We start from the raw sequence: 24,322 nt of genomic DNA, 5'->3' as shown, positions 1-24,322 counted from the left end.
TTTGAATATCCATGGGAGGATCTAAGACGGGGAACTCCATAAAGTGTCTTTGTTATATTTCTAGTCGTTTCAATTTTTTGAAGTATCATCGGCCAAACTACTAGCAATCTTCTATAGTACTATCGTTTCATGAAAGGTTTGAACTATCTATACTAGCAATGGAACAATGGCTTTGTCCATTAGATTGAATTTATAACCCAAAGAGCATTCCAGATGGTTAGCAGTGTATGATAAGTTTCGAGTTGTATTGTTGGAGTCTTTTGAAAGGCAAAGGTTTTTGGGGTGAATTCAAACTTTCAAATTTTATTAAAGATCCTTAAAATTCTTTAAAGAATAATTCTCTTTTTCTAATTTCAATGTAGTAAAGAAAAGTTCATTCAAACTTGGGAACGGAATTCGGGGACCTTTTCCTCAGTAGTTGATTCATTTCATACCTTAATTATTGCTCAATCGTACTTTGAATTCTAAACAGGTTTAGGACAAACAAAGAAATATTATTTTCATTCTACATTGTAACTATTGCACCATTGCGCTACATCTAAAACAATATGCACCTAATCATGCTGTATGCTGCTTGCTGTCAAAATTCCCTAAAACTTGTCACGCAACGCTGCGTGGGCAGGGCAGCACAGCAACTTCTGCAACAGAAAATAAAACATATGATAATCGCATCAATCAGAACTATATTAAAAGAATTTAATTGCAACATCCCCCACTGCCGTTTGCAACAAATCGCCCAACTTGTTCCAGTTATCGAACGTTGGTCCGGGGGCTACGTGTGAACGAACATTGTTGCCTGTGACCCCGAGAAAGAGCTGTTTTTGTAGACCGCCGCTTGTTCGCCGGCAGTGGCAACAGCAACAGTAGCAGAGTAGCCCCACGGGGTGGCTACGATCACGTGCCGATGCAGCACAACCCATTTCACCCACGTTTCGTGTCACGTTTTTGGCACCGACTGGTAACGAGCAGCGGGTACGTGCTGTGGGTGCAGGGACTATTCTTCTTGCCACAGTCGGTCGAGATCGATCGAGCAGTATTTTGCTGCTGCTGTGTGTGTTGGAACAATCAGCACAAACGGAAACACGAAGCACGTTTCTCCGTTCGAAGCGAAACAGTGTGTTTTATTTTCATTTTTTTTGTCCCTGCATAAGCGTTCTTGCTTTGGTTCAATCAAGCAAAAAGTACTACTATTTTAAACAAATGTGCCTAAACTATCTCGAGTAACGCTACCGAAACAAAGAATAAAATAAAAACGTCTTAAGTTTCGTACAAAAAGTTAACACATAACTACGCATAGTATGATGGTACACTTTTTCTTTAAATGACTTTTTTCATAGCTCTTCTGACTTCTTGCCAAGCGATTGAATGTGACGGTTATTAGATTGTATCAAGCGTTTCGTGATGTGCGGTACGTCTTACCCGGTACACTGCCAACCGTTTCCTTCGCTGCAATAGTAGGTTTGCTGCAATTTCTCACATTGTGCAGAAAGATGAAATTAGCACCATCTCTCGTCTGGTGGCGCCCTTGCCCAGAGGCTACAGAACGGGCTGGGAGGCTAGAAAAAAGGGAATCCATTATGATACTTGTGCGATCTAGCCCTAGCCCTCTCTAATAGCTTAATTATTGGCGACATGCCGCTAATTGGATCCATTTACCATCTCACGGCGCTCGCGCTGTGCGAGGCAAAGTGTCAAGTTTTTGGCGTGTGCAGCTGGTACACCACCGCAGTGGCGAATCTCGAAGGCGAATCTCGTACAATGTGGCGTTTTTTCAGTAAGGGCGTGATATAAAATGTGCAGGAAAGGTAATTAAATGTCAGCGCAATGACACGGTCACTTATATGAAATGTTTTGTCAGATGATTGACGTTAGTAGGTTTTAATTGTTTGGAAGGAGGACAATAAAATCGGCATCTGCAAAATGATGGTTAGATTTAACTCTTGCCAAACGCCTTGACATCTTGTGTCAAAAGCAGTTGCAGGAACCTAACAGCTTGAATGAACTCGTTTCGACTAGTCAATGAAATGAGAACTCAATTTGAATTATGCGTGGAGTGCAATCGGATGAAAATATTTGAATATTTTTATCATTTTCTTACCTTATGTTTACAAATAGCTAATACTCCAACTTTATGGCAATTTCGAAAGAAAAACTGTTTGAATCGGGGCTTATCCATAAATTACGTGACTAAAACCATATCTCCTCACTTCTAACATTTTATATTATTTATTGATGGTTAATGAGGGGCGGTCCCGTGGTACAGTCGTCAACTCGAACGACTCAATAACATGTCCGTCATGGGTTCAAGCCCAGAATGGACTGTGTCCCCCCGTAGCAAGGATTGACTATCCGGCTACGTGGTAATGAATTAAGTCTCGAAAGCCTGTATAGGCCAGCATGTCCACGTAGGACGTTACGTCAAATAGAAGAAGAAGATCTGTTGGTCAAGTGTTGCGATGGGCTATTTGAAGTGGTATAAGCCTCCTGCAGCAGAAGTTCAAAATCGCTCATGGTCTCGCGCCTTCGTCTGTCAATCCGGACGCCTCCACCGCAACCTGAATATTACACGACTTCGCAGTCCTTGTAGACGGCCGAAAATGACTTTAAGGGATATTCTGAATCTGATAAAGAGTAACGCTGGAAGCAACCCTCTTTATAATGATTATGTACTTCCAACAATATGCCGTACTTCCGACAAATATTTTCTTCTGCTCTGATCATTTTTGATCGTAAAATGTGGTTTGAAATAAGTGCATTATTTATAGTTAACAATTATTATTAATTATTTAAAACAATTAATTATTCCTTTGTAGCTTCAGAGCGTAACGTATTTTATGGATGATTCTTTGATGATTTAACTTTTTTTGTATTGAAATCGATCAATAGTATGGCTTTTTTACTCTTTTGTCATAAACATAAAAAATGTCTTTATATCCTCAAAGTGCTACGTATTTTATGGATGATCCCTTCATAATTGAACTGGTTTTAATGGAATTTAATCAATGGCTTGGAAAATTTACGTTTTTGTCCAAACAAATTAAATAAAAAATGGTCCAAAATATGCTCATATGAATGCAAGCTAATTTATTTTTGATTTTTGTTCAAGAAATACGAAACACGAACTATATTGAAATCCAATGTAACACATTTTCATACGATTTGATTGACTACTGCTCAATATTATTCATTGCTAATAATACTCGTTTGCTCGAATTCCTTACAATTTACCCATCACCATTCCAGTCAAATGATGGGCAAAAATAGTTCTTCATCTTTCAACATACTTCCAGCGCAGTACGGCGACACTGTGTGGTGTGGACTGTCTTGCAAAGGAACTATTTTCTTTGGCGCATCGCATGTCAATTGCACGTGGCTGCCCTTCACACTCCAAGGCAGCGATGTGTCCGTTTCATCCTCTGTGGCTGTCGGTGGTGCAAGAGGCTAGGGCGGGGTAAAGTTATTGAGTTTGTTTTTACCTCTCTTCCATATTTTGCACGACTCTTGGAATATCGAGCGGTCTCACGGTGTGTGTGTGTATCTGTGTGTCAAGCCTTGAATTGCAAAAGATGCTACTGCGGCATTGATGCGGCCCGGCGATGCGCACTTTGATAGAGTCCCCCGCTCGGCGCTCCCTTGAGGCACGGCGCGAGTAGGGGTGCGCGATATTTTTCTTTGCAAAATCTCATTTGCGTACGCAAACCCCCTCCACTCGGTATCGCTTTGCGGAAGGCAATTACCATCTCACGCGCACGGATCTCCGCGCGTTTGGGTGAGGGCTGCTCGCGATGTGTCCTTTTTTTCCCTCCGGTGTGCGCGCGGGTTTGATATTTACGCAAATGGATTTCCGATCGTCTGGTAGCAGGCGGGAGGAGCAGCACACGATGCAGACATTTCGTCTACCGAAATGGGGGTAGCGGCACTATGCTGCCGCGCTCTTCTTTCGCTTCCGTTTTGCCCCGTCCGGACCAAAAGCTCCACACATCACATGCAGTCGACGCACGGCGGGAAACTATTTGCATGCACGCGCGCATTCAGACGGAAATGGTAAATAGTATGTCGCATGCAAATGTGTCCCTTCCATCATCAGCATCGGTGGCCGGTTGTGGCTTTGGTGGCTTCGGCGGGGCGGGCTTGTGTGCTGGCTTTGGCTTTGGTGTATCGTTTTCCGCTCCACGCAGGAATACCGGATGAAGTCGTCATAGATAGGTTCCCCGTTTTTTTTCATCTCTCCCGTAACTGCCTACCTCAACACCCAATCCGTCAAAGTTTGCTGCTGCTGCCGCTTGCCTAGCTGGTTTGCTGTAGCATTTTGGCAGTAGCAGGTGGCTTTGTGTTATGCTGTTTGAAGGCGCGGAAAATAAGTTCCGTACCGATTGGCGGAAAAAGAAATTGCATTTCGAGGCAATAGAGAAAAAAAAGTCGAGTCACACGCAGACATCAGACAAAGAGACACAGCAAATTTGTTTTGCGCTGCCTTCTCGCCGAAGATGCCATTAGCCTTTCTTGGGCGGAGGTCGCGTTGGCTCATGACCATCGAAGGGGCACGATCGTCACGCCCGTAAAGTGCAGGTGCTGTTTAAGATATGGTAATTTAATATGCAAACAGCACTGGCGGCCAATGCTCTCCTGGTCCATTGCCATCCCGTGCAAATGTGTTGATTTGAAAAGAAATAAGAACAGAAGGGGAAAAAACGGAAAACAAGCTGTTTCTTTGGATCCTTCTTATGCGCGGAACAAAATGATGCTGGTTCGGTGTTGCTTTCAAATCCGTTTCTAATCTATGTTGTATTGCTTTATCCTTTCGGTTCTGCTGTGCATCTGGGATAGTGATTTGATGCAATTTAATATTTTTTCCCTTGCCATGGTACGCGCTTTTCCTATGCATAGCAATGAAGTGATGGAATAGAATAAAATGTTAACAAGAACTAGTCTGTCCCGTGTTACCGGTTCGTTTGCTCTATTGTATTAATGGTATGCATGTTTTTTTTTTCAAAAGATTTTGTGTTAGTGAAAAAAAAGCTTGAAATGTTGATGATTCCTGTCAAAAACGAATTTTAAAAAATATAAAATACACTGAATATCAGATAGAGTGTTTGTGACGGCTGTTCCAAATTGACGGATGAAATATTTTGATAGAATATTCTATTTCAGAGTTCTGTTTCTGCTTCATGTATCCGCAGGTAGCCGTATTTAGTCCATTCTTAAGTTCCTTTTTGGGACTATTTAACTATTGTAACTATTTGGTTTATTCATCACTGCATAATGTACGGCGCCGTAAATGTATGTATTACAGGTTTTACGTATGGTGGAGCTCGGTTTTTATTAGATTAGAACCTACGAATAGCGTGTTTTCAGATCGTACGGCTTGTCGACTGAGTGACTTTTGACTGCAGCAATAGTAATGCTAAAAGTGTATTTAAGCATTGGTGAGTATGTTTAGTAAATATTAGCTTGGACATACTTGTACATGTTTTTCAGCTTTCGATGCGAATAGCGATGTTGTCACAATGAATAAAACATGATTGTTTGATATGCCTCTCCTTGTATATGAAGAGAAAAAATAATTCTGAATAATTATATCTAATAATAATTCGCATAAAGTATAAATTATTTCTTAAATATGTATACGTTTCATTCAAAATAGTATACTATTTATCACCTTAGTCAATTCCTTCACTTAAACAACATAGGGATTTTTTTTAATTTATTTTTGATTTATCGATTAGATGCTGTAATTACTTGTAAAATCCGGCAAATTTGACCTCTGACATGACCATAGTGTCAAATTATTCGAACGGATTATGACCATAATAATGTCAACTGTGCGATCGTATAAAGTGTCACAATAAAGAACCATTCTGCTTTGGATCGTTGCTTAGGTAACATCTTCAGCGTTTCACCTTAAGTCTTCTGCCTTCAGTTCTTGCGCCTTCAGTTCCTTAGTCTTCTGTCAATTTTTGTAAAATCAGTGGTCATTACATACCCATTATTTGAAATGTACATGTATTTCTGTTTCTTTACAATTGAATAGATAAAAAACTAAATTTTCACTTTCACGCTACTTCTAATTTCTGCTTTTTCACATACCGGCCGAAGATCGAAGAATTTTGTATATCAAACGTTGAACGACATTCAATGCAAATAGTTTAAAGCCTTGATGATGCATTTTCACTCTTTTCCCGATCAAAAGTTTGCAAACATATGTATAAAGCCTTCTTTTTTGTGCATTCTTTGTACATTCACGCGCACTTTTTGCTGCACTCAATGGTGGCAGTAAATTAATAAATCATCAATTTCCACTTCATTCATGGACCAAACGAGCGAGAAAATATTACTGCGCATCTCTCCTTCTTCTTAGCTCGTGTAGAACGAAAACAGTGCTCCGCTAATGGACACCACGTGTGCAAAAGTGCAAAAGCGGGAAGAAAAAGCAAAAAAGATCTTGCATCACAGCACCATTGCGCGCGTATTTATTTGTTTCCAACCGATCGGCGAACATAGCTTTTTAATGGAAGCATATTTTTCATTCCCCCAGAGTAAGTCCTCAATCATCTCTTGGTGTGGTGGTGGTAGTGGTGGGTAGAGAGCACCAACTACAACATGGTGCAATTTGGTTGGGTTCAGTTTTGCTTTCATCCGAATGCGTTTGGCTCCCAAAATTGTGGAGACAGAGGCGGTATTGGCGGTGTCGGCAACATTGTAGGTGGTGTGCGCCCACCCACCCAACAATATGCGTTTGTCGGCATGAAGAATGAGCGCGATTGTATCTATGCTTACCGCGCCCGGTGGGCGATTAGGTTGAGTGTGTAGTGAGCGGGCGTTTGGTGTGTTGTTTCTCGTGTGCGCATTTTTTCATCCATCAGCTCGTGCCGCCGTGCTCGTTAGCATGGAAGCTACCACCGCCGCCACCACTGCGGGTTCGATTTACATGCTTTATTTGTCAGAAATAATCCAATCATTGATAGCGATAATACACAACATGTGTGGCAAATTGTTGTGTGATATAATTGTTTAAAATCGGGCCGCGGCGGGTCTGTGGGAAGGCTGGGGGCCGCAAATCGCGTCAATTACGCCTCGTGGCGTATTTCTCCTCATTGGTCGTGATGGCGTTGAAGCAAATTAGATAAATCTGAAAATGGCTCGTGATGATGTTGCACATTTATTATCGTGCTCTCCGATGTTTGGAGCATGAAAAGAAATGGGAAATAAATCAAAACTCACGCTTATTCCCTGTATCGGGGCGCTGGGGCATCGATACCTTCGCTAATGCTTTGCCCCATCATATGGGGTTTGTACCAGACCCCACCGTGACGATGACAATGCTGAAACGATTTAGTAGCGTGACGCTGGCGGTACCGTACACGTTTCGTTTCGCTATATTAAATCATACACCGCGCGGTGTACTTGCTATGCTTTGGTGGCATACTGCTGCACCATTTGAGAGGGGGTGTGTGGCGGGGCCAAACCAGTGCTGCTGCATCATAAACATAACATCTCCCGGTTTGTTTGGTGGGATACACACGGCCCTGTTGGGGGCTGACTCGCGCCCGCCTGTGTGTTGGGGTTTTTTTTTGTGTTGCACACATTGCGGTACGAGATTTGCTTGCCAAGAGCTGGTAGTGGAGGTAGTGGGAAATGGATAGTGTGTATATGTGATCGTGCTGTTTTGTATGTGTCGTCCCACCAGTCAACACTCCTTTAAGGCCCCGTGCGCGCACCAGTTCGATGTACGGGTGACGATCGGTCGTGTGATGGAGGTTTATTTTTAATTTGTGACTATTTTTAAACATCGCCAAATCGACGGCGTGGAAAGTGCGATACACAGAAACGGAGGAAAAAAAGGCCACCACACAACTACAACCATTCACTGCACAGCCCCACACCGACTCTGGGAAGGAAGGAGCCTGTTTAAAGGGTGGTTGGGGGAATGTGGGAAAACATGTGCAATGTTTTCAGCAATAGGGCGGCAATAGCAGTGACAGCAGAAGAAGAAGAAAAAAAACAACGCCGACACTCAAACAAAACAAGTAAATAATGTTTAAAACGGCTTCCGAAACCGTGTCAACTGGCGGTATGTGTGTGTGTGTGTGTGTGTGTGTGTGTGTGTGTGTGTGTGTGTGTGTGTGTGTGTGTGTGTGTGTGTGTGTGTGTGTGTGTGGATAGGCGGTCTATGTGTGTGATTATTGTATTTGGTTTGATTCAATCGAGGTAATTGTAGAGCAGGTCGTGACGACGCGAGTTAAACCCATTTTATGCACATGCACGAGGAAGCAAGCTGATAATCTCACCGTTCACCACTACCTCATACAGGAAGATAGCAATTGCCGGTGCGAGTGTAGTGTAAGTTACACGTTGTAGATGATATGGTCGGATGGGAACAGGGGCAAAAATGGGGGGAACGCATTAAGATAATTTTGTTTTGTATAATGTAAGATGCACGTTTTAAAGTGTAAGTTTACAGACATTTTCTTTTCCAAAATGTACTTCTTTTGATTTCTCAACTTGATTATGCCTTAAACGTGTCTGTATATCTCGAATGGTAAATGGTGTGTAGCCCATTTATATGAAAGTTTAAACTACAAAACTATAATGAAACTCAATGGCAGACACATTCGTAGGATGTGATATTTTCAATGTACCTAAAAAATGCGTATTATCTACGAGAGCTGCAGTGACCACAATGTTGTAGATACCGTCCGACAAATTCCGTTCGAATTGTTTTATCGAGACAATTTATAAAATTAATAAAGCTGTGGTGTTATTTGAAGTTTTCAGATACAGGGTTCCACATTGATCTGGCATTTCATTTCCATCACAATAATTTTTAATTTCTACAGCATGATTTTCAACACGACTAAAGCTAGATTGAGCTTGACAGTTCTTTGCTATGTGTTGAATATCATGTGTTGAAACTGAAATTTCATTTTGAAACAAATAAACCATTTGACAGCTGTTGAAAATCATCTTGGATGCGGTGAACAACAATGCTTACATTCGAAACTGACTTGGAAAACTCTGTAAGGCAAACCATTCATACAGTGACACTCTAACCCTCTTTGAGTATGTACCAAATGCTAGCCAAAGGTCATGATTTGGTACAGCAGTCCGTTGGTATAGCTGTCAAGTTGTTATACCTAATGTGTCCTTGATTTCTTCAAATCTCGCATTACATTTTAAATAAGACAACATTGTGGCATGTCGTGTTTTGTAATATTGTGATTATTATTCTGCAAAATTGAATGATTTAGTTAATAAAACCATGACACACTAAAACTGTTGTTTCATAAATCAAATTTAACATTTTAATTTCATAATAATAGTTGGATTATAATTCCATTAAAATCCAATACAATTGAAGGTTTTTTTTATAAAAGGATTTCTAGAGCTTTTGGGATAAGATTTGTGTTATTTGTATAGATTTGACTCTGAATTCTATGATTTGAAAACATTATTTTTTATTGCTATTTTGTCAACGCGATTTAAAAAAAATAGTTAAAATTGTGAAATGAAGTTATTTCCCGTTATACGCCATACTTTATATACGCGATTTCACAAACGCGATAGTCTAAATTTGACTGTTCTTTGGACAAATTGTACTGATTTGACACATTTATTGTCGTATAAATTCCATTTTGGTTGAATTGAAAATCCATTTTAAAAGGTACATTATTGTAATCTTCTGTTGGGATCATATTAAATAATTGACGAAATGAATTTTTTTGCTATAATTTCACTGAAAACCCCCCGAATATTCGAGATATGCTATTGCCTTCGTTCCGTATTAATAGCGTATATCGGGGAACACCCGTACCTGAATTTTGATAGCTATTGACGAATCATGGAGCATCTCTTTACATTTGGGTACAAAGGGGATTGAGTAGCTGCAAGCTGGAAGTACCTTACAAATCAGAATGTATTTGATATTAGGATTTAAATTTATAATCATTTAAGGAGCTGTATTACAACAATTGGTTCGTTTATTTAAAAGAAAACAAACAACAAGAATTTTGTGTGTTAAAATGTATGTAATTGTTACTAAGAATAAAGTATACTTTAAAACCAGCTTGACGAATTCTTAGATTTAAATGTACTATTTTGAAAAAAAAAAATGAATCAAAATATTATTAAAAAATGCCTATTTACTGTCAATTATTGTTTGTCAAATCAGGATTTTAAAACGTGCAAAATGCCCACGGCAGCATGGTATTGTACACCCACCTTTTGTTCGTGCTGTAGCATAAACTCATGTTAAACATACCTGCAATCATAAGTACTCGAATGCGTACATGAAAAAAATACACAGGAGATCAGTAGTAAAACCCCAAGGGCGTCCCACACTTCCAGACCATCCATTATTCTGCGGCAGGTTCAGACAATTCTCCATAATTCATCACCGTTCTCTAGCCTAATTTATGCACATCCAAATCAGTTTTGATGAGCTGCAGGTGCGCGCCTCCATTGCTGTAAACCGTCAACCCACCAAAAGGAGGACCCGTTTCACACACATGTTCACGGTATCCTTCGATCGAAGAGCGTGCGGTAAAGCAACTGTGTGTGTACCGCTATTTGTTTGGGTTGGGTTTGGCGTGAGTGTCCCTTTTCTTTTTTATTTTTCATACTTCTTATTTTCAGTCACCCTCCGACGTGTACCGCCTCCACACACTGCCCGTATCGAATTGTCTAGCCGCGTACGGTGAGGATGGAGAAGGGTCTTTCGCTATTTGGCAGAGCGAGGGAGTGAAGAAGCTAGCGTGGCGTAACGCTAGAAGTGGCTGAACACACCGGAGCCTACGCTCGTGTGCGGAAGTTCCTGACGTCATGACGTTGTTTTGTTCGGTCCCCTTCCGCGATTGCGATCCCTGGGCTAAAGGTTCAATTCCGTAGCAGCCGACGACTAACACACTCCAAACCTAATGCTACCCGTATACCCGCACACACACGTAGCCACGTGCCCTTTTTTCGAAGGTAGCAAGCCTGCTGGATGACGGGCTGTGTTTTAGAAAAGGATGTACTTACAGAGAAGTCGCGAGAGTAAGCGAGAGAAAGATACAGGGTGGCGTAGAGGTAGGTTAACTCGCACGCATACTAAGATCTCTCGCCCGCCCGTAGCTGGGCATTGTTTGCGACTGTTAGACCCGGAGTTCTAACGGCTGACGGCTGCAGGAGTTAGGGTGGGGTATCTGCCTTTGCCTGGGAATCTCGTCGAGATGATTCATAATATGCCTTGTGCCCTACTTGAACTTCGTTCATTCTTCGGGCGCGCTAGACGCAACCGGAGCAATCCGGGAAGGGAGAGAGAGAGCGTGAGAGTTCTGCTAGTGTGTGACGTTTTGTGCTCTCTCCTGCACTGCTGGGGATGATGTTATATGCTTGTGGAGAGCTCGATGCTTCGTGGTGTTGGTAATTTTGTTTTGCTCTTTCTACCACCCCCTTTAGTGCGTTAGTAACAAACACTCCGCGTGGGCGATAAGACAGGGGAATGTGTTTTTTTGTAGAGCATTTGAGAGAGGGAGAGAGTTTGTCTATTCTGAGTAAATTGTGATCTGGTTGAGAAAAAGTGTGCATATCGAGGGGTCCACCAATGTATCTTGCGTTAGGTTCTGATGTTAGTTTCATTCGTTGATAGTTTGAAATGAAGAACTATGTTCAATATGCATTATTTTGATATTATTCAAAAGTCTTAAGGAACTGCGGTCCAATTACCAATATATTGGTATTCTTCAGCATTTTTGGAGATATTCTGCAGAATTCTTTAAAAACACAGGTTCAACATGGATTTTTGTAAACTACTTCAGAAGTATTGAAGAACACATTTTCAACATGGAAGTTATCAATATTCTTCAGAATTGATGAAGAATACAAGTTAAACATGGAACCTAATCAAAATGCATCTTCAATTACGTTTTCGGCCTTCAAGATCGCTTCTAAAATCTAGGATATTGAATAAAATGACATCCAACCATATTCGATTCCGAACAATTCGCTTCTTTATGCAGAATTCCTTTCGAACTGCGTCGCGCGACGCCCGCACCGTGTCTACCATTCACTTCGCACGCGGAAACGCACACTTTTACTTTCTAACACCCTTGCAAACAAACCAAAGAAACAAAAAAGACCACCCCATTCTCCGGGTTGTGCTTGTGAATGCGCTCTGGCGGCCAAGCTCTCTCGAGTGCGCTTTCCCTCTCTGACGCTCTGGCCAGCCGAACGCGCGAGCTACGACTCGTGCACTGGTGTTGGTAGTAAGGCGTCGGCGGACGTGTGCGTGGGCCAAACGGCACGAGCAGCATACGGAGAGCGCACCGAGGACTTGCTCACTCAGTTCAATCTTGGTCTTTCTGCAGCTTCGTTCGCGCCTGGTACGCGTGTCCGCGGTTTTACAAGGTACAAGCGTTCCAAACCAAACGGCTTCCCGCACAAACTACGACAACGGTACGCGCTCAGAAGCGTTCTAGTCTCCGGTGCGACCCGCTGGAAGTTTGTGGAGTAAGTTTTGGAGGTGTACTTGTAAGCGATTGAAATTCCCAAAAATCCCTAGCGCTTGCAATCACTACTGGTGTGACACAAATAGCCCTTTTCTGGTGGCGTAGAAGTTCCGGAGGACCGGGATTGTGAGATCATCTGAAAGGTGCACAGCACAATGTGAAAACGTGAAACGGTGGTTTGGTGGATCAAAAGCAACCTCAAAACTTGTTGATCCAAGCTTCTTGGAGCGGACGCAGCTACAACGCGCTCTAGACCGTGTGCCTAAGCGTCGCCCGTCGCCTACATCTGGCCAATTGAGAATTCCGGCATCTTTTTGTGCCTCTCTGTGGTGGTGGTGAACATTCAGTTGCAAGGCGGCCCACAACAATTACGTCATTCGGGACGAGTGGGGCGGTGATTAATTAGAATCCGGCCACAGAATATCCTACGCCAACGTGCTGCTGCCGTCTTCGGAGTCCAATAGAGAATCAATACGAGAGTAGCCCCCCCACAGTGTGGAAGGGGTGCGTCATACCCGAATGCCCTGACCTAGACTGAGGTGAACTCTGAATAGATTGGCTTGACAGAACAGTTTGGGAAAAAGTTTGATCTCTTTTTCAACTTTTTGAAGGCTCGTGGAGTTGTCATTAAACGAAATTAAAACATCAAAAATTCATAGCAACGGTGAAAGTGTCCAGTAAGTTTTTCGTTGGTCGTAAGGGAAGTTCCTGAAAAGAATTAGGCCAAAGAAGCCATTGCTGGGATTTGGAACTCCCTGGAAAAGGTTACAAAATCGTTGTGCATTTGTGGTTCAACTCTAGTATCAATTTCGTCTTTGTGTATTCGTGTGTGAGTGTGTTTTGTATTTGTACGTGTGCCCAGCAGTTTTCCGGTGACAAGTGCGTACAAGAGCCTCAAAGCACCTTTGTGTATGTGTATTTGTGTGAGTATTTGAAGTTTAACACCAGTGAAAGGAGGGTGACTGGGGTGTTCGTCCCTGTGCATAATCCTTATCCATACGTGTATGTATGTGTATGTGTGCGTGTGTACCGTGATTTCGTAATATTTCCCCCTTTTTTGTAATCAGCGGACGCGGAATTCCCTACCGCTAAAGAGGGTGGTGCAACGCGTCCTTACGCTTACGCTTCCGAGCATTTTGTGCGTTGGATTGCCTCTTGTGGCTGTGCCTGTTTGTACTACGAGAGTTTCATTGAAAGTGGGAGGTTGCTGTATTGTGGAAAATTGGTTTTCCCCCTTTTTGGTCTTGGTTCGACGTAAAACGGTTCAAATAAAAGGGGTCGTTCGAACGTTTTGCCCTGGCCAGTCAGTGAGAAGGAAGGAACAGGGCCAGTGTATTCGTATTGGTGGTAGTAGTGGAAGTAAGCAAGCAGGCAGCAAGAGCAGCATTTTGTCACACCCGCCATCCGTTTGGATCCGTCCAAAATAAACCGCCAGAATTGAGCCGCCTATGTACATCAAGAAGGACCCGAGAAAGGAAGGTATGTTTCAACGCCGTTTCGTCTGTGTGTGAGTGTATGCGTCCATAAGGTGGAAAATCGGTTTGTTTTATATTGAACACAAAAAAACTCCCTTAAATGCAACTCTATGCTCCTACGTAGTTTCCAGGTCTAGCTCGGTTCAGAAGGCAAAGTTTTAAGAGGTTCTCGAACTCTGTATAGAAGGATGCAATAGCGATGATGCTGTACGTACTATTACAACTACGACTACTTGCTGCCTTGCCTTTATTCCAAAACGAGATATAGATTAGAATGTTTCACCGGCGCATTGGGGAAGGGTGGATTTGTTTACAATTTGTTCGTGCTACTGCTTTCCTCGTACCGTCTGTGCGGTGTGGGCTCTTGATTTGAATATTCTTCTTGCCAGCAGTGGTGTAGTATACGGCAAAGGTTCTTACCGCACACGGGACTTGGGCCGTACTTGGGTCGGTATGATGGGTGAGCGCAGGACAGTGGATTCAGATCTCGGATGGTGAGATGATTTTGCCCTTTTTGTTTATCCTATCCGGGGGTCGAACTCTCCAAACCGTTCGACATGATGAAACCGTCGCTTCCTTCTCCGCACACAGTTGAGGCTCGACTCCACGTACCAGACACCATTTTTCTCGTACTAATTGAACCGACCGGAGTTCATCTGCGGTACGGTGTGAACAGATGTCGGTAATGTCTGTATATTGTAAATTGTTGGTTTTTTGTTTTTTTTTGGTTTTTTGTGCACAGCATCATCAGCATCATCCTGATCGAGGAATATTGCACGAGAGCGTTTTAATGGTACCGTATCGTTCACTTTAAATGGTGTTTACGCAGAAATTTGCAAGGAGGTTCAAATTAGTGTTCTTGATGTATAATAATAAGGTGCCGGACGCGCAAACATACTGACGTTGGAAATAAGCGATTTAATTATACTTTTCATATTACAAGATATTGCATATAAACTTGAGAACATTTAGTAACGGAGCAGCTCCAATTGTATTTTGAATTTTTGTCATGGTTTAGAATTAATTCCAATAATTTCTCAAAAATCAATTCCTCAATATACTTGCTGCCTTTACTTTAAAGTATCAGTTGTTTTTCTTACACTGGGATGATTTGTAATAGCTGGACTTGACTTTGCGGGATCTACTGCCAAAGTACATCTTTAATGTAGTAACTATTGGCCTGATGTTATAACTAAGCATCTTAATGATTAATCAATGATTAATTTTCGGTAAAGTTGTTTCAAGATCACTTGTTTGTACCTACCTCTGTTTGTTGAATATCTTGCAACAAGCTACTGCTAGAAAAAAGCAGCAAATCTTTGGTAATGTCATTCATTAGTAACACAATTCGCGTAAAAGTATCAACTTTGGTACTCAGGAGGCTCCAAATTTGCGTAAAGAATAATTCGCAATTCGAAAAGATTTGGGATGGATGAAAACTGGTAAACTAGTACTGGTAGTTTCTGCCTACAGAAACTACAGATTTGGTGATTTTTGTGGGTTTGTAGTGTCATTTTGGGTCTTGCTTCAGCATTGAAAGTGGAAACTGAAGACCAACAACAAATAGACCAACGAGCCGGAAGGTAACAACTACAGCAGAAACTCCACATCTTAGCACCATCTATCCAATTTCGTTTCAAACTCTCTCATTAATCAAAACAAACATCCAAAAGCTCTGCTCTCGAAAGTCCATCCCCAAGAAGCGTAGATCCCGGAATCGTTTGCGGAATACACTAGCAATTTGCAGTGGCTCGAAAATCTTCCGGGTTCATCGCCGGTCGACGGGGTACAATCATCATGCTCGTTCAATCATGATCAACCTGCTGCAACGGAGCGTTCAAAAGCTTGGGCCTGCTGCAAGTATCAACACGCAAGTCGTCGCGTCCCTTCATCCATCCGTCATGCGTTCCCGCGAACCACGCGAATCGATCGGACGAGATAATTTTCTTCCATTGTGTGGTGATGGTGGCGAAATCACTTCCCAGTGTGCGTGTTTGTGTGTATGGTGGTGACTTGCAGCAGAGCTCTACTGAACTGATCCGGTGTTGTGCGAAATCTGCTAAGGCTTCTTCCCCCAATGCCCTTGGCTTGAGAAGACTCTGTAACGCTCCCGGAGGTGTTTTTTTGTGTAGCAGCTCTTTTGCCGTGTGCCGTTAAGATGCGAGTGAGAATTTTATGGAAAGCGAAAACCACTAAAAGGCTGTGCTTTTTGCTCTCTTTCTCACCGTTTCTTGCACCACACTTCTGGCAATCGTAAGAGCGTTCGTCCGCTTGGGTCGCGTCTTTGGTGCGTAGCAACAACCGGCAACTGTCCGGCCAATGTTTCTTCCGATACGCTCCGGACCCAGCAGCTCGGGTTTTGGTGGATATTCCCTTTGCCGTTTGCATTTGTTTTTGCCACGGTTGTCGTCGTCGTCGTTCGGCGGCTTGCATACGTTAACCGAGCGAAAAAACGGGCGAGTTAGCGGCAGCCCTGAGCGAGCGGGTCGTTGAACATTGAACTCAACCTTGCTCACCTTAGCCGTACTGCCACCGCGGGGCGAATGGACGTTGTTGCTGGGTAGCACACTACCCCTCTCGCCACTCCACCAGAAGTCGAACGAAAGATCTTCTGCGCTGCCCTGCGAACTTGGATCCGTGTGTGTTTGAAGCAAATGGCACGTTCTCGTGTTCTTTCGGTCGGAAGAAGCAAATGGCTTCTTCTGATCCGCGTCTGTGTCCAGGTGGCGAAAGCTCATCAGCATAATAAAATCGTATGTGTGTATACGGTGCGGGGTGTCGGGGTGCTGTTCATGTCGAGCGTTGTTTTTTCTCTCTCTCTCTGTGAGCGACTTCTACGGCTGCAATCTCACTCCGCCGTTGAAAGAACGCTTAGGTACAAAAAAAAAAAAAAAAAAAAACCGTGTGAAAAGTGACAGCTAAAGAAGCATTCTTTTTTATGCACCAGAGCCAGCATTTGTGTAACATTTATGCGCTTTGATTGTCTCGGATGTCTCTTTTTTGGGTCTCTTTGTGTACCTCGCTTACTCATTACAGCAACCCTGGGTTGGAACGGTTTTCTTTTTTTGGTTTGTTTGTAAGAAAGTCAAACCAAATCAACTGTTTTCAGAACAGTAACAGCTTTGGCTGGGTATCATCCGGGTCGTATAACTTTATTACTCCCGCGGGATAGTGAAGTCGCCAGTATTATTTCGATCTTTACGACCGACCCGGGCACCTCGCCTCATAGGTTCTAGGACCCGACCTGGTCAGATATTGTCAGATCATCAATTGTCCAGCGGGTACAGCTCTCCGTCGTCAGTTATATCCGGTCGGGAATGGAATATCTTTGCATAGTTTATTGTGCGGCAGCTCCAACATGCACATGCAATTGTAGCCTCTATGCTTTCCATGTATTTGCTGTGCTTTTATGTTTGCGTTTGGATGGCCATATTTAATGGTTTCGTTTTAATGTTTACTTTGTGCTTATGCGACAACGATGACGGACTGTTAATTCATTTTGACGTGTTGTTATGAGGTTTCCTGAACGCATACTACGACAAAGGTAACGCAACAAAAGAGAGATGAGAACTGTTCCATTTTGAAAGAGAATGTTTCACTTAACCAGTTTCTTTGAATTGAGCAGCCACTTACGAATTAAAGCATAACAGATGCAAAAATGATTTTTTCTGATGCATCTTACAATGTCATTGAAGAATTTGTTGCATTAAAATGATAATTTCTCGTTGAGCCTGTGAAAATGATGACGTTATTTAAAAAAAAAAAACCTTTCATTCCATCATGTTTCGGTTCGCTCCGAAAGCAAAATGCATTAAAATGCCGAGCATCCGTTATGATGATAATCACCATTTTTTGAAGCTACCTTTTCGCGCTGTCGAATTTCCGGATTCTTTTAAATGGTTTTCTTGGCTTTTTTTTCGTTGTTTTTTTTTGGGTCTATCATAAATAAATGCATTAACTTTTTTGGCATGCTGAACGCACCAGCGAGATCTGCTCTTGCGATACGAACGACGACATGATGGTCCGCCAAATGTGTGAAAATAATGTTTCCTTCACGAGGGGCAGAACGTTCTCTCGCCAATTTAAACCGAACAGGCAGAATGGGTCGATACAGTGTGACCGGTCAGCGCGAGCCAGATGAAGGCAAATTCATTTTCATATGATTAATGATGGCAATAAGCTGCAGTAGAAGGAAAGAAAAAACTTCACGCTTAGTTTTTCGAATGGTGGATAGCACTCTCCAGCGGGAATGCGTTGCATTCATTGACGCGTTTGTCAGGCTGTTTTTTGTTGTTGTATGCGATCATCTCCCTTCGCCTTCCGTGGTATATGTGCCCGGGTTCGCTAATTGAACGTCTAATTAAAGCTAATCTATTTCGCCAGCAATGATGTGGTGTTCAATTCGGTTGCGGGTTAGTGTGTAACGTGCGCTTGCTTGACAAGAACCGTCAGGGAGAAGGGGGGGCCGTACAAGATGCGAGATAATTATGCACAACTAGCGTTAATGAGAGGATACAGAGCTGTGAATTGAATGACGAACGACCCGAGGCGAATGGACAAATTGGGCTGCGTTTTGTATGGAACAGTTTCGGACAGTCCGTCCCTGCTGCTCAAAACTCGCTGCGATGACTGAGGTTGTAAAAAGAATTTCCATCCTGCATAGAACGAACTCCAACCAGACGAACTGAACGAACAAACGTCCACTTTTTGAAATCAATTTTACCACCACTCTACAACGATTCCATCGTTTGGGTAAAACCCCATCACGCGGGTAATGACAGGCATTGCTGGATATTAGATGGAGCATGAAAACTGGGACACAGCAGCACACAAGAAAAAAACCCGCCGGTGCACGAATTCGCAATTCCGCTGCCCAAATGTACCGTCGTTCGCGGCACGCCATTTTGTGCTATCTGCCCATCTGCCCAGGCCATAGTCAGGCTCCCATTCCCATCCTGGTTTCGTGCGGACCGGGAGCAAATCGCGCAAGTTGATTAACTCACCATCGTTCATTTTCGTGACTGTCCGATGCGAGGCCAACAGAACAGTGTTTTCGTTTTTTTTCTCCTGCTTTGCTCGTTCCTCTTACAGCTAGTTACTAGTTTTAGCAACCTTCCGCAACTGGCTTTCCAATGGATATTAGAGCAGCGAGTGAGCGAGATTGGTGGTGGAAGATTGTATGTACAGACGCCCGTCTGCTGCGCTTCTCTGCCCAGATGTGGCGGCATCAGTGGAGCATTATTGGTTTAGTGCCAGATAGCCGGATAGAACTAGCCATTGACCGCAAACTCATCGATAACTGTGCGAATCATGATCAATTACTGCTGCTGTTAGTTGGAATCAGCATATGGTGGAGTCCGGGTTTTTTTTTCGTTCCAGTTTTACTCTCCTTTGCTTGCTGCCTTTCCCTGTGGCGAACTCATCGAACGCGAGGTCGTCCAGTCTGATGTAACTGCTTGGTGGTTCATGCTCATCATCATCAGCATCACCATCATCATCTGTTCGATTCACAGCAACCCCTCATGGTATGCTTTCTTCTCTTTGGTTTGCAATTTCGCCCGGGTAATGGCTCATAATCATCATTAGGGCGCCCGAAGAACTGGCGCGGACTGTTTCGGTAATAATGGAATCGGGCAGCAAGCTTAACTAGCTAGCTAGCTGTGTCCTACTTTGCCTGTAGTTCCGAAAATTTTCACTCAAATAGCACGTGTTGCGCAAGCAAATTATCCATTATTTGTACAGTGGTCCAGCGAGCAACATCTGAAGCAACGAATTCAACTCACACTTGAAGTACATTCGTGCACAACAACACGGCGTTGTGTAGTTAAACTTTATTTTCGTCGCGCTTACATTTAAAACAGATCATAAATAGGTGGCAGGTACTAGAAACTAATTGAGCGATGTGCGTGCTCCTTCTCCATATCCACACGCTCAATGCTGCTGCGGTCCCATCATCCCGTCCTGCATCGGTATGAGCTGGAACATTTGCTCCGGGTTGTCCGCGGTCACGCCGACGTGCTGCGTTTCCTGCGCGGCACACACGTCGTCGTGGCTGCGCTTCATCAGCCGCACGATCGTTTCCTTCGGCTCGCAGACGTAGATCTTCTTCTCGACCAGCACGTAGCCGCCGCAGCCGCACCCGTTCGGCTGCACCTGGGCGGCGTACTTGCTGTAGACGTTGCGCTTCTGCGGGATCGCGTTGGTCAGCTCGGCCGGCTGGGGCAGATCTTCGGGCCGCGGTGCCGTCTCGAGCTCGACCTCCATCAGGGAGGTTTGCTCGGGCGAACCCTTGGAGACCTGTTGCTGTGCCTCATTGGTGGAGCCGTTGGCCGCGGTTGCGGCTGCAGTCGGTACGGTGTCGGATGCCGCATTGGCTGTTGCTGTTGGTGCTGCTGCTGCTGCTGCGGCTATTACTGTGGGGATGGTTTTTTTGGGTGGTTTTTGTAGCTGCTGTAGGGAGAGCGGCACTTGCAGAGGTTGGGCGGGTGTTGCGGTCTGCACCTGGGCCAGTGGGGTCGGCAGTGCTTGTGGCGTGGTCAGGTGCGTGGTGCTGGTCGGTGTGTAGACGGTTTGGCCGGCCCGTTTGACGATCGTCACTTCCTCGGAGCTGTCAAAGTCTTGCATGCCGTACGCGTACGGTGCGGGTGGCAGGTCGCGCTGGATGAAGACGGGCTGGATGGGGTTGGTGGGACTGGCATCAGAGAGACTGCTCAGAATGGTGGTACCGACAGCCAGCAGCAAAGAGATCTTCGCCCAACTGGAATGGCCCAGTCCCATGGTCTTCAGGGTGAGATATTGTCCGGTTCGTTGTCTCATGTCGGTTGCGTCTTTTACTGGCCGTTTTCGGAACGTTATTCTTGCCGCGCTTGCACAGCCACAGTGTGAATGAAGACACGGGTGTACCAACTTTAAATATGGATGCAGACCTCCGTTTTCGGACGTGCAAACAGACGACGCGTGCTGATAAACTCGATTGCGATTAATCCAAACGTCTTTCGCGAGCAGTTGTTGTTGTTGTTGAGGACCTTCGAAATGGGTGTGAACCCCGATATGGTGGTGTGCCCTGACCGCGCACTGCTTTCTCTCGCGCAAACCCTTTGCACCAGCGGTTTGATTCGTTTTGTAACGAATGGCGGCACTTATCTTGCGGCTGGGTGTCCAACATACCCAAATGGTGCGGCGTGGCGTAGTAAAACGTGTCTTTAATGCGTGTGGTGCACATTGGTGGAGAGAAAGATTGTCTTTTTTTCTCTTCACTTTTCTTCGACTTCGTTTTTACTACGAAGCGATTTGAACAGGTGCGATGTGATGCAACCTCTCGGCGGGGTAAGTTTGCAAGTTCGAAGGCTGCCCAACACCAGTGCCAAAGTAATCTATCGCAGCACAGTGTGTGGACGACTGTGGACGACGGGTGTGTGGATTAATGTTGGTGCAATCGCGTGTTAGTAGGCGGCGGGACAGTTTTGTCGTAATCACAACGCGTTACTGCCCTTTGACGTTATTGTCTATTGAAAGTGCACGTGAGAAGTTGGATTTAGCGTTGATTGTATAATTTCGTTCGATAAGGAGGGTTCTGTGTCGCATGAGGACAGGGTTTTGTCTGTTTTGGAAGGCCTGGAACCTGCTGGTGGCTTAAAAAAGTTTGATATGGTAAACAGTATGCCTCACTTCACGTAAATGAAGCAGTCATTGGGACATCTGTGTGAAGTCTTAGAAGTAGAAAGTGGATGATTCTGACAAAACAACACTAATACGGCAAACCAATACCGATAATAACTGAAACATTATAGTGTCACATCAGTTTGTCTTAAATCCTGACTGTTTCCGCCATTTCAATTAACAAAAACTTCTTGTGATTCAACGTCTGAATAATTCCAAATGATTGATCCAGACGCCAGCGAAGACTACACACTCAATTAATCATTGCATTTGAATTTCTGATTAATACTACCAGCCACTACAGGAAGTCTTGTAGATGTTATTATTTATTTACGAAATGCAAACAGTCGCAACGAAGCGTACAAAAACTAATCAGCTGTCTAGCTACACACCACCCATAAACCGTGACCAAACAAAATCAGTGCTTCCCCCCTTTATCAGCGTCTAGCACACCTCCGTTCAGTTTCCGTTTTGGGTCAACGAGTTGAAGGTTTGTTTGAATCATTTCTATCACCTTTTATTTTCGTTGTTGTGAGTCATAAAAAAGAAGGTCTCAGTGCTCTTATCTGTCAACGTAAACCATTCTTCTGTTGGAGTTGCTGTTGATAATCGATGCGAACGAGGCGTTCGTGTTGACTTGCGCTTGGAGGTGGAAGTAGACAAAGTTCATTCTGGAGTGGAGTGTCGTGGCTTAACTCTGGCACTGGAAGCTATGGAGTGTCAGAAATCAGCCACAAAGTGGGAAGAACGCTGTCTGCTCGCTAGCTATCCGCTAGAGAACCCCGAGAACTGTTGGGAACGGGACGATTGTCTCCAAGTATATACCAACGCAATTTGCGAAAACGTGGTCAATAATCACGTTTCGTTCGTTGGTCGCTCTGGTACGGTGGTGCTTCTCTACAAAACCTTGGAATGTGTAGTGTGGTGTAGCGGCTTTTTTTTTGTTGCTTCGTTCCAGAGTGACGTTTACGATTTTATCTTCCGAGCCATCATCTCCAGTCCAGTTTATGGACTGCACTAAAGTTCGTGTTCACTCTGCTCGTGTCCGCCATATCCCCAACGGCTCCGAACACCCCGGATCTAATGCAATATCCAGTGCGCACTGTCTGCATTGTTCTAATCAAAGATGGTGAAGCGTGATGGTTTCCGCCCGAGAGGCAGCGCTTGATAATATTGCAAAATATTCACAATTGTTTCGTGCGATAGCAATCTGCCCCTTCCAGTAGAGCGTGGCTGACATTTGTGCTGGTTGGTGGGTTGGTTGGTTGGTTGGTTCGTTGTAAGTCATTTGTCGCTGTCGCGGTTTTTGTCAGCTCTAACGATGCGCCATATTTAATTAAAGATAGTTACCCAACACAGTGCGCTCTTCGCTGTAGCCTTAACGGCGCGCTACAGTGGTTGTCATCGTCAATCGCCCTATCACACTACTCCTGCTGCTGTTCGAGCTGGCTAGCGAAGGGATCGTTTACGTGCCTCCTTCCACCCTGGTGCCGACGGTTGACTTGTGTCCTCAGTCAACAAGTAATCGTGTGCATCGTCTTTCCGTAAGAGCAGAAGCGTTTTCGTCTCCTGGTGGACAACAAACATACACAACGGGGATCGTTAAGAATGTGACGTGATAAGAGAGAGTTCTTAGTAGAGCTCTTACGATCTTCGCACTCAAGAATCCTTACTTGCCATCTTCGTTGGAACTGTAGCAATGGAATGGGAACTTGGTGTGCGTGTGAAAGAGAGGCCACTTATTATCACTTTGCCACTGTCCACACGGGGGCACTCGGGACAGAAGCACTGGCAACCAGTAACAAGTCTATCTGAACGCCGGTGTCGATCAAACAGGAAGCCATTTCCCAGATGTGTCTCCCCCGGTCGCGATTGGCTTGTTAAGGGTGGGTTTCACCCGAGCTCGCGCGAGTTCAAGAACACGCCATGCTGCTCGTGCACGGCGTGTCGGACGCGGTCGGTCGCGAATTGATTGAAGTTTGCAAACCACACCGCGCCCTGTTGTCCGTCGCTGACCGATAACAGCAGATGTCAAGCACGGCAAAGAACGGAACAGGAGGCTGACTAACTCATGATGACGCTGAGGATGATGGTGCTGATTGTTGCTGCACGAAGAGCGTTTAAACGTTTCCGCTTTCGCGGGGAGTAACGTAGTATCCATTTCTTGGTAGAGCAAATGCGTGACAGATACGATGTGAACTCTTTGCTTTTTGCTTCCACAAATTAATCCTACACTTTTTTCCTGCAAGAGCTTGTCATTTTCAGTATTTCATGCTCCCATGCCCGAAGCTTCATGCTCGAAAGCAAAACATCACAATACATTAAACGCAATGTAAGGATGCAATATGATAGCTCCGTTTTCTATTTTCTGTTTGTGATGTGTTTCTTTGATCTTCCAGGCTTCTGTCGCTCGCTGCTCTTTTTCCGTCGCGCACCACAATGTTAATGCGTTTTGTTTTGAAAGGGTGAAGCAATAACGATCGAATCTGCCGATAGTCGTCAGGGTTCGGATTCCTGAATCATAAACATAATCCGGGATCAAGTAGTAGATGTGCAGTGAGTTGTAGACATCGTCTCTTCGGCGGCAGTCATCGAATAAACAATAATATTTCCGCATTCGTAGAAAGCATTTTCTAAAGAATTGTCTTTGTTTGTGACTTGGGTGGGTTTATTGTTTAGCATCACGGTTATGCATGAGTGTGT

At 44.1% G+C, this 24,322-nt stretch overlaps 1 protein-coding gene across 7 annotated transcripts in view; it reads left to right on the top strand.

Annotated features, from left to right (window-relative positions):
- Positions 1-24,322, top strand: part of LOC1276401 (cyclin-dependent kinase 14) — a 134,826-nt gene that overhangs the window by 24,587 nt on the left and 85,917 nt on the right. Inside the window, exon 1 of one of the 7 annotated variants that reach the window (XM_061650648.1) lies at positions 12,305-13,964. The exons of 5 other annotated variants lie outside the window; for them this stretch is intronic. In XM_061650648.1, coding sequence (XP_061506632.1) covers positions 13,934-13,964 — 31 coding nt within the window. In that variant the 5' untranslated portion in view covers positions 12,305-13,933. Of the gene's footprint in view, positions 1-12,304; positions 13,965-24,322 lie in introns of those variants that run through there. One more of the 7 variants, XM_061650649.1, reaches the window with a different exon arrangement.

This window comes from Anopheles gambiae, chromosome 2 (assembly GCF_943734735.2).
Source record: "Anopheles gambiae chromosome 2, idAnoGambNW_F1_1, whole genome shotgun sequence".
In the NCBI taxonomy this organism is placed as follows: Eukaryota; Metazoa; Arthropoda; class Insecta; order Diptera; family Culicidae; genus Anopheles; species Anopheles gambiae.
The sequence above is the reverse complement of the archived record's forward strand: the minus strand, read 5'-3'. Positions and strand labels throughout refer to the sequence as shown.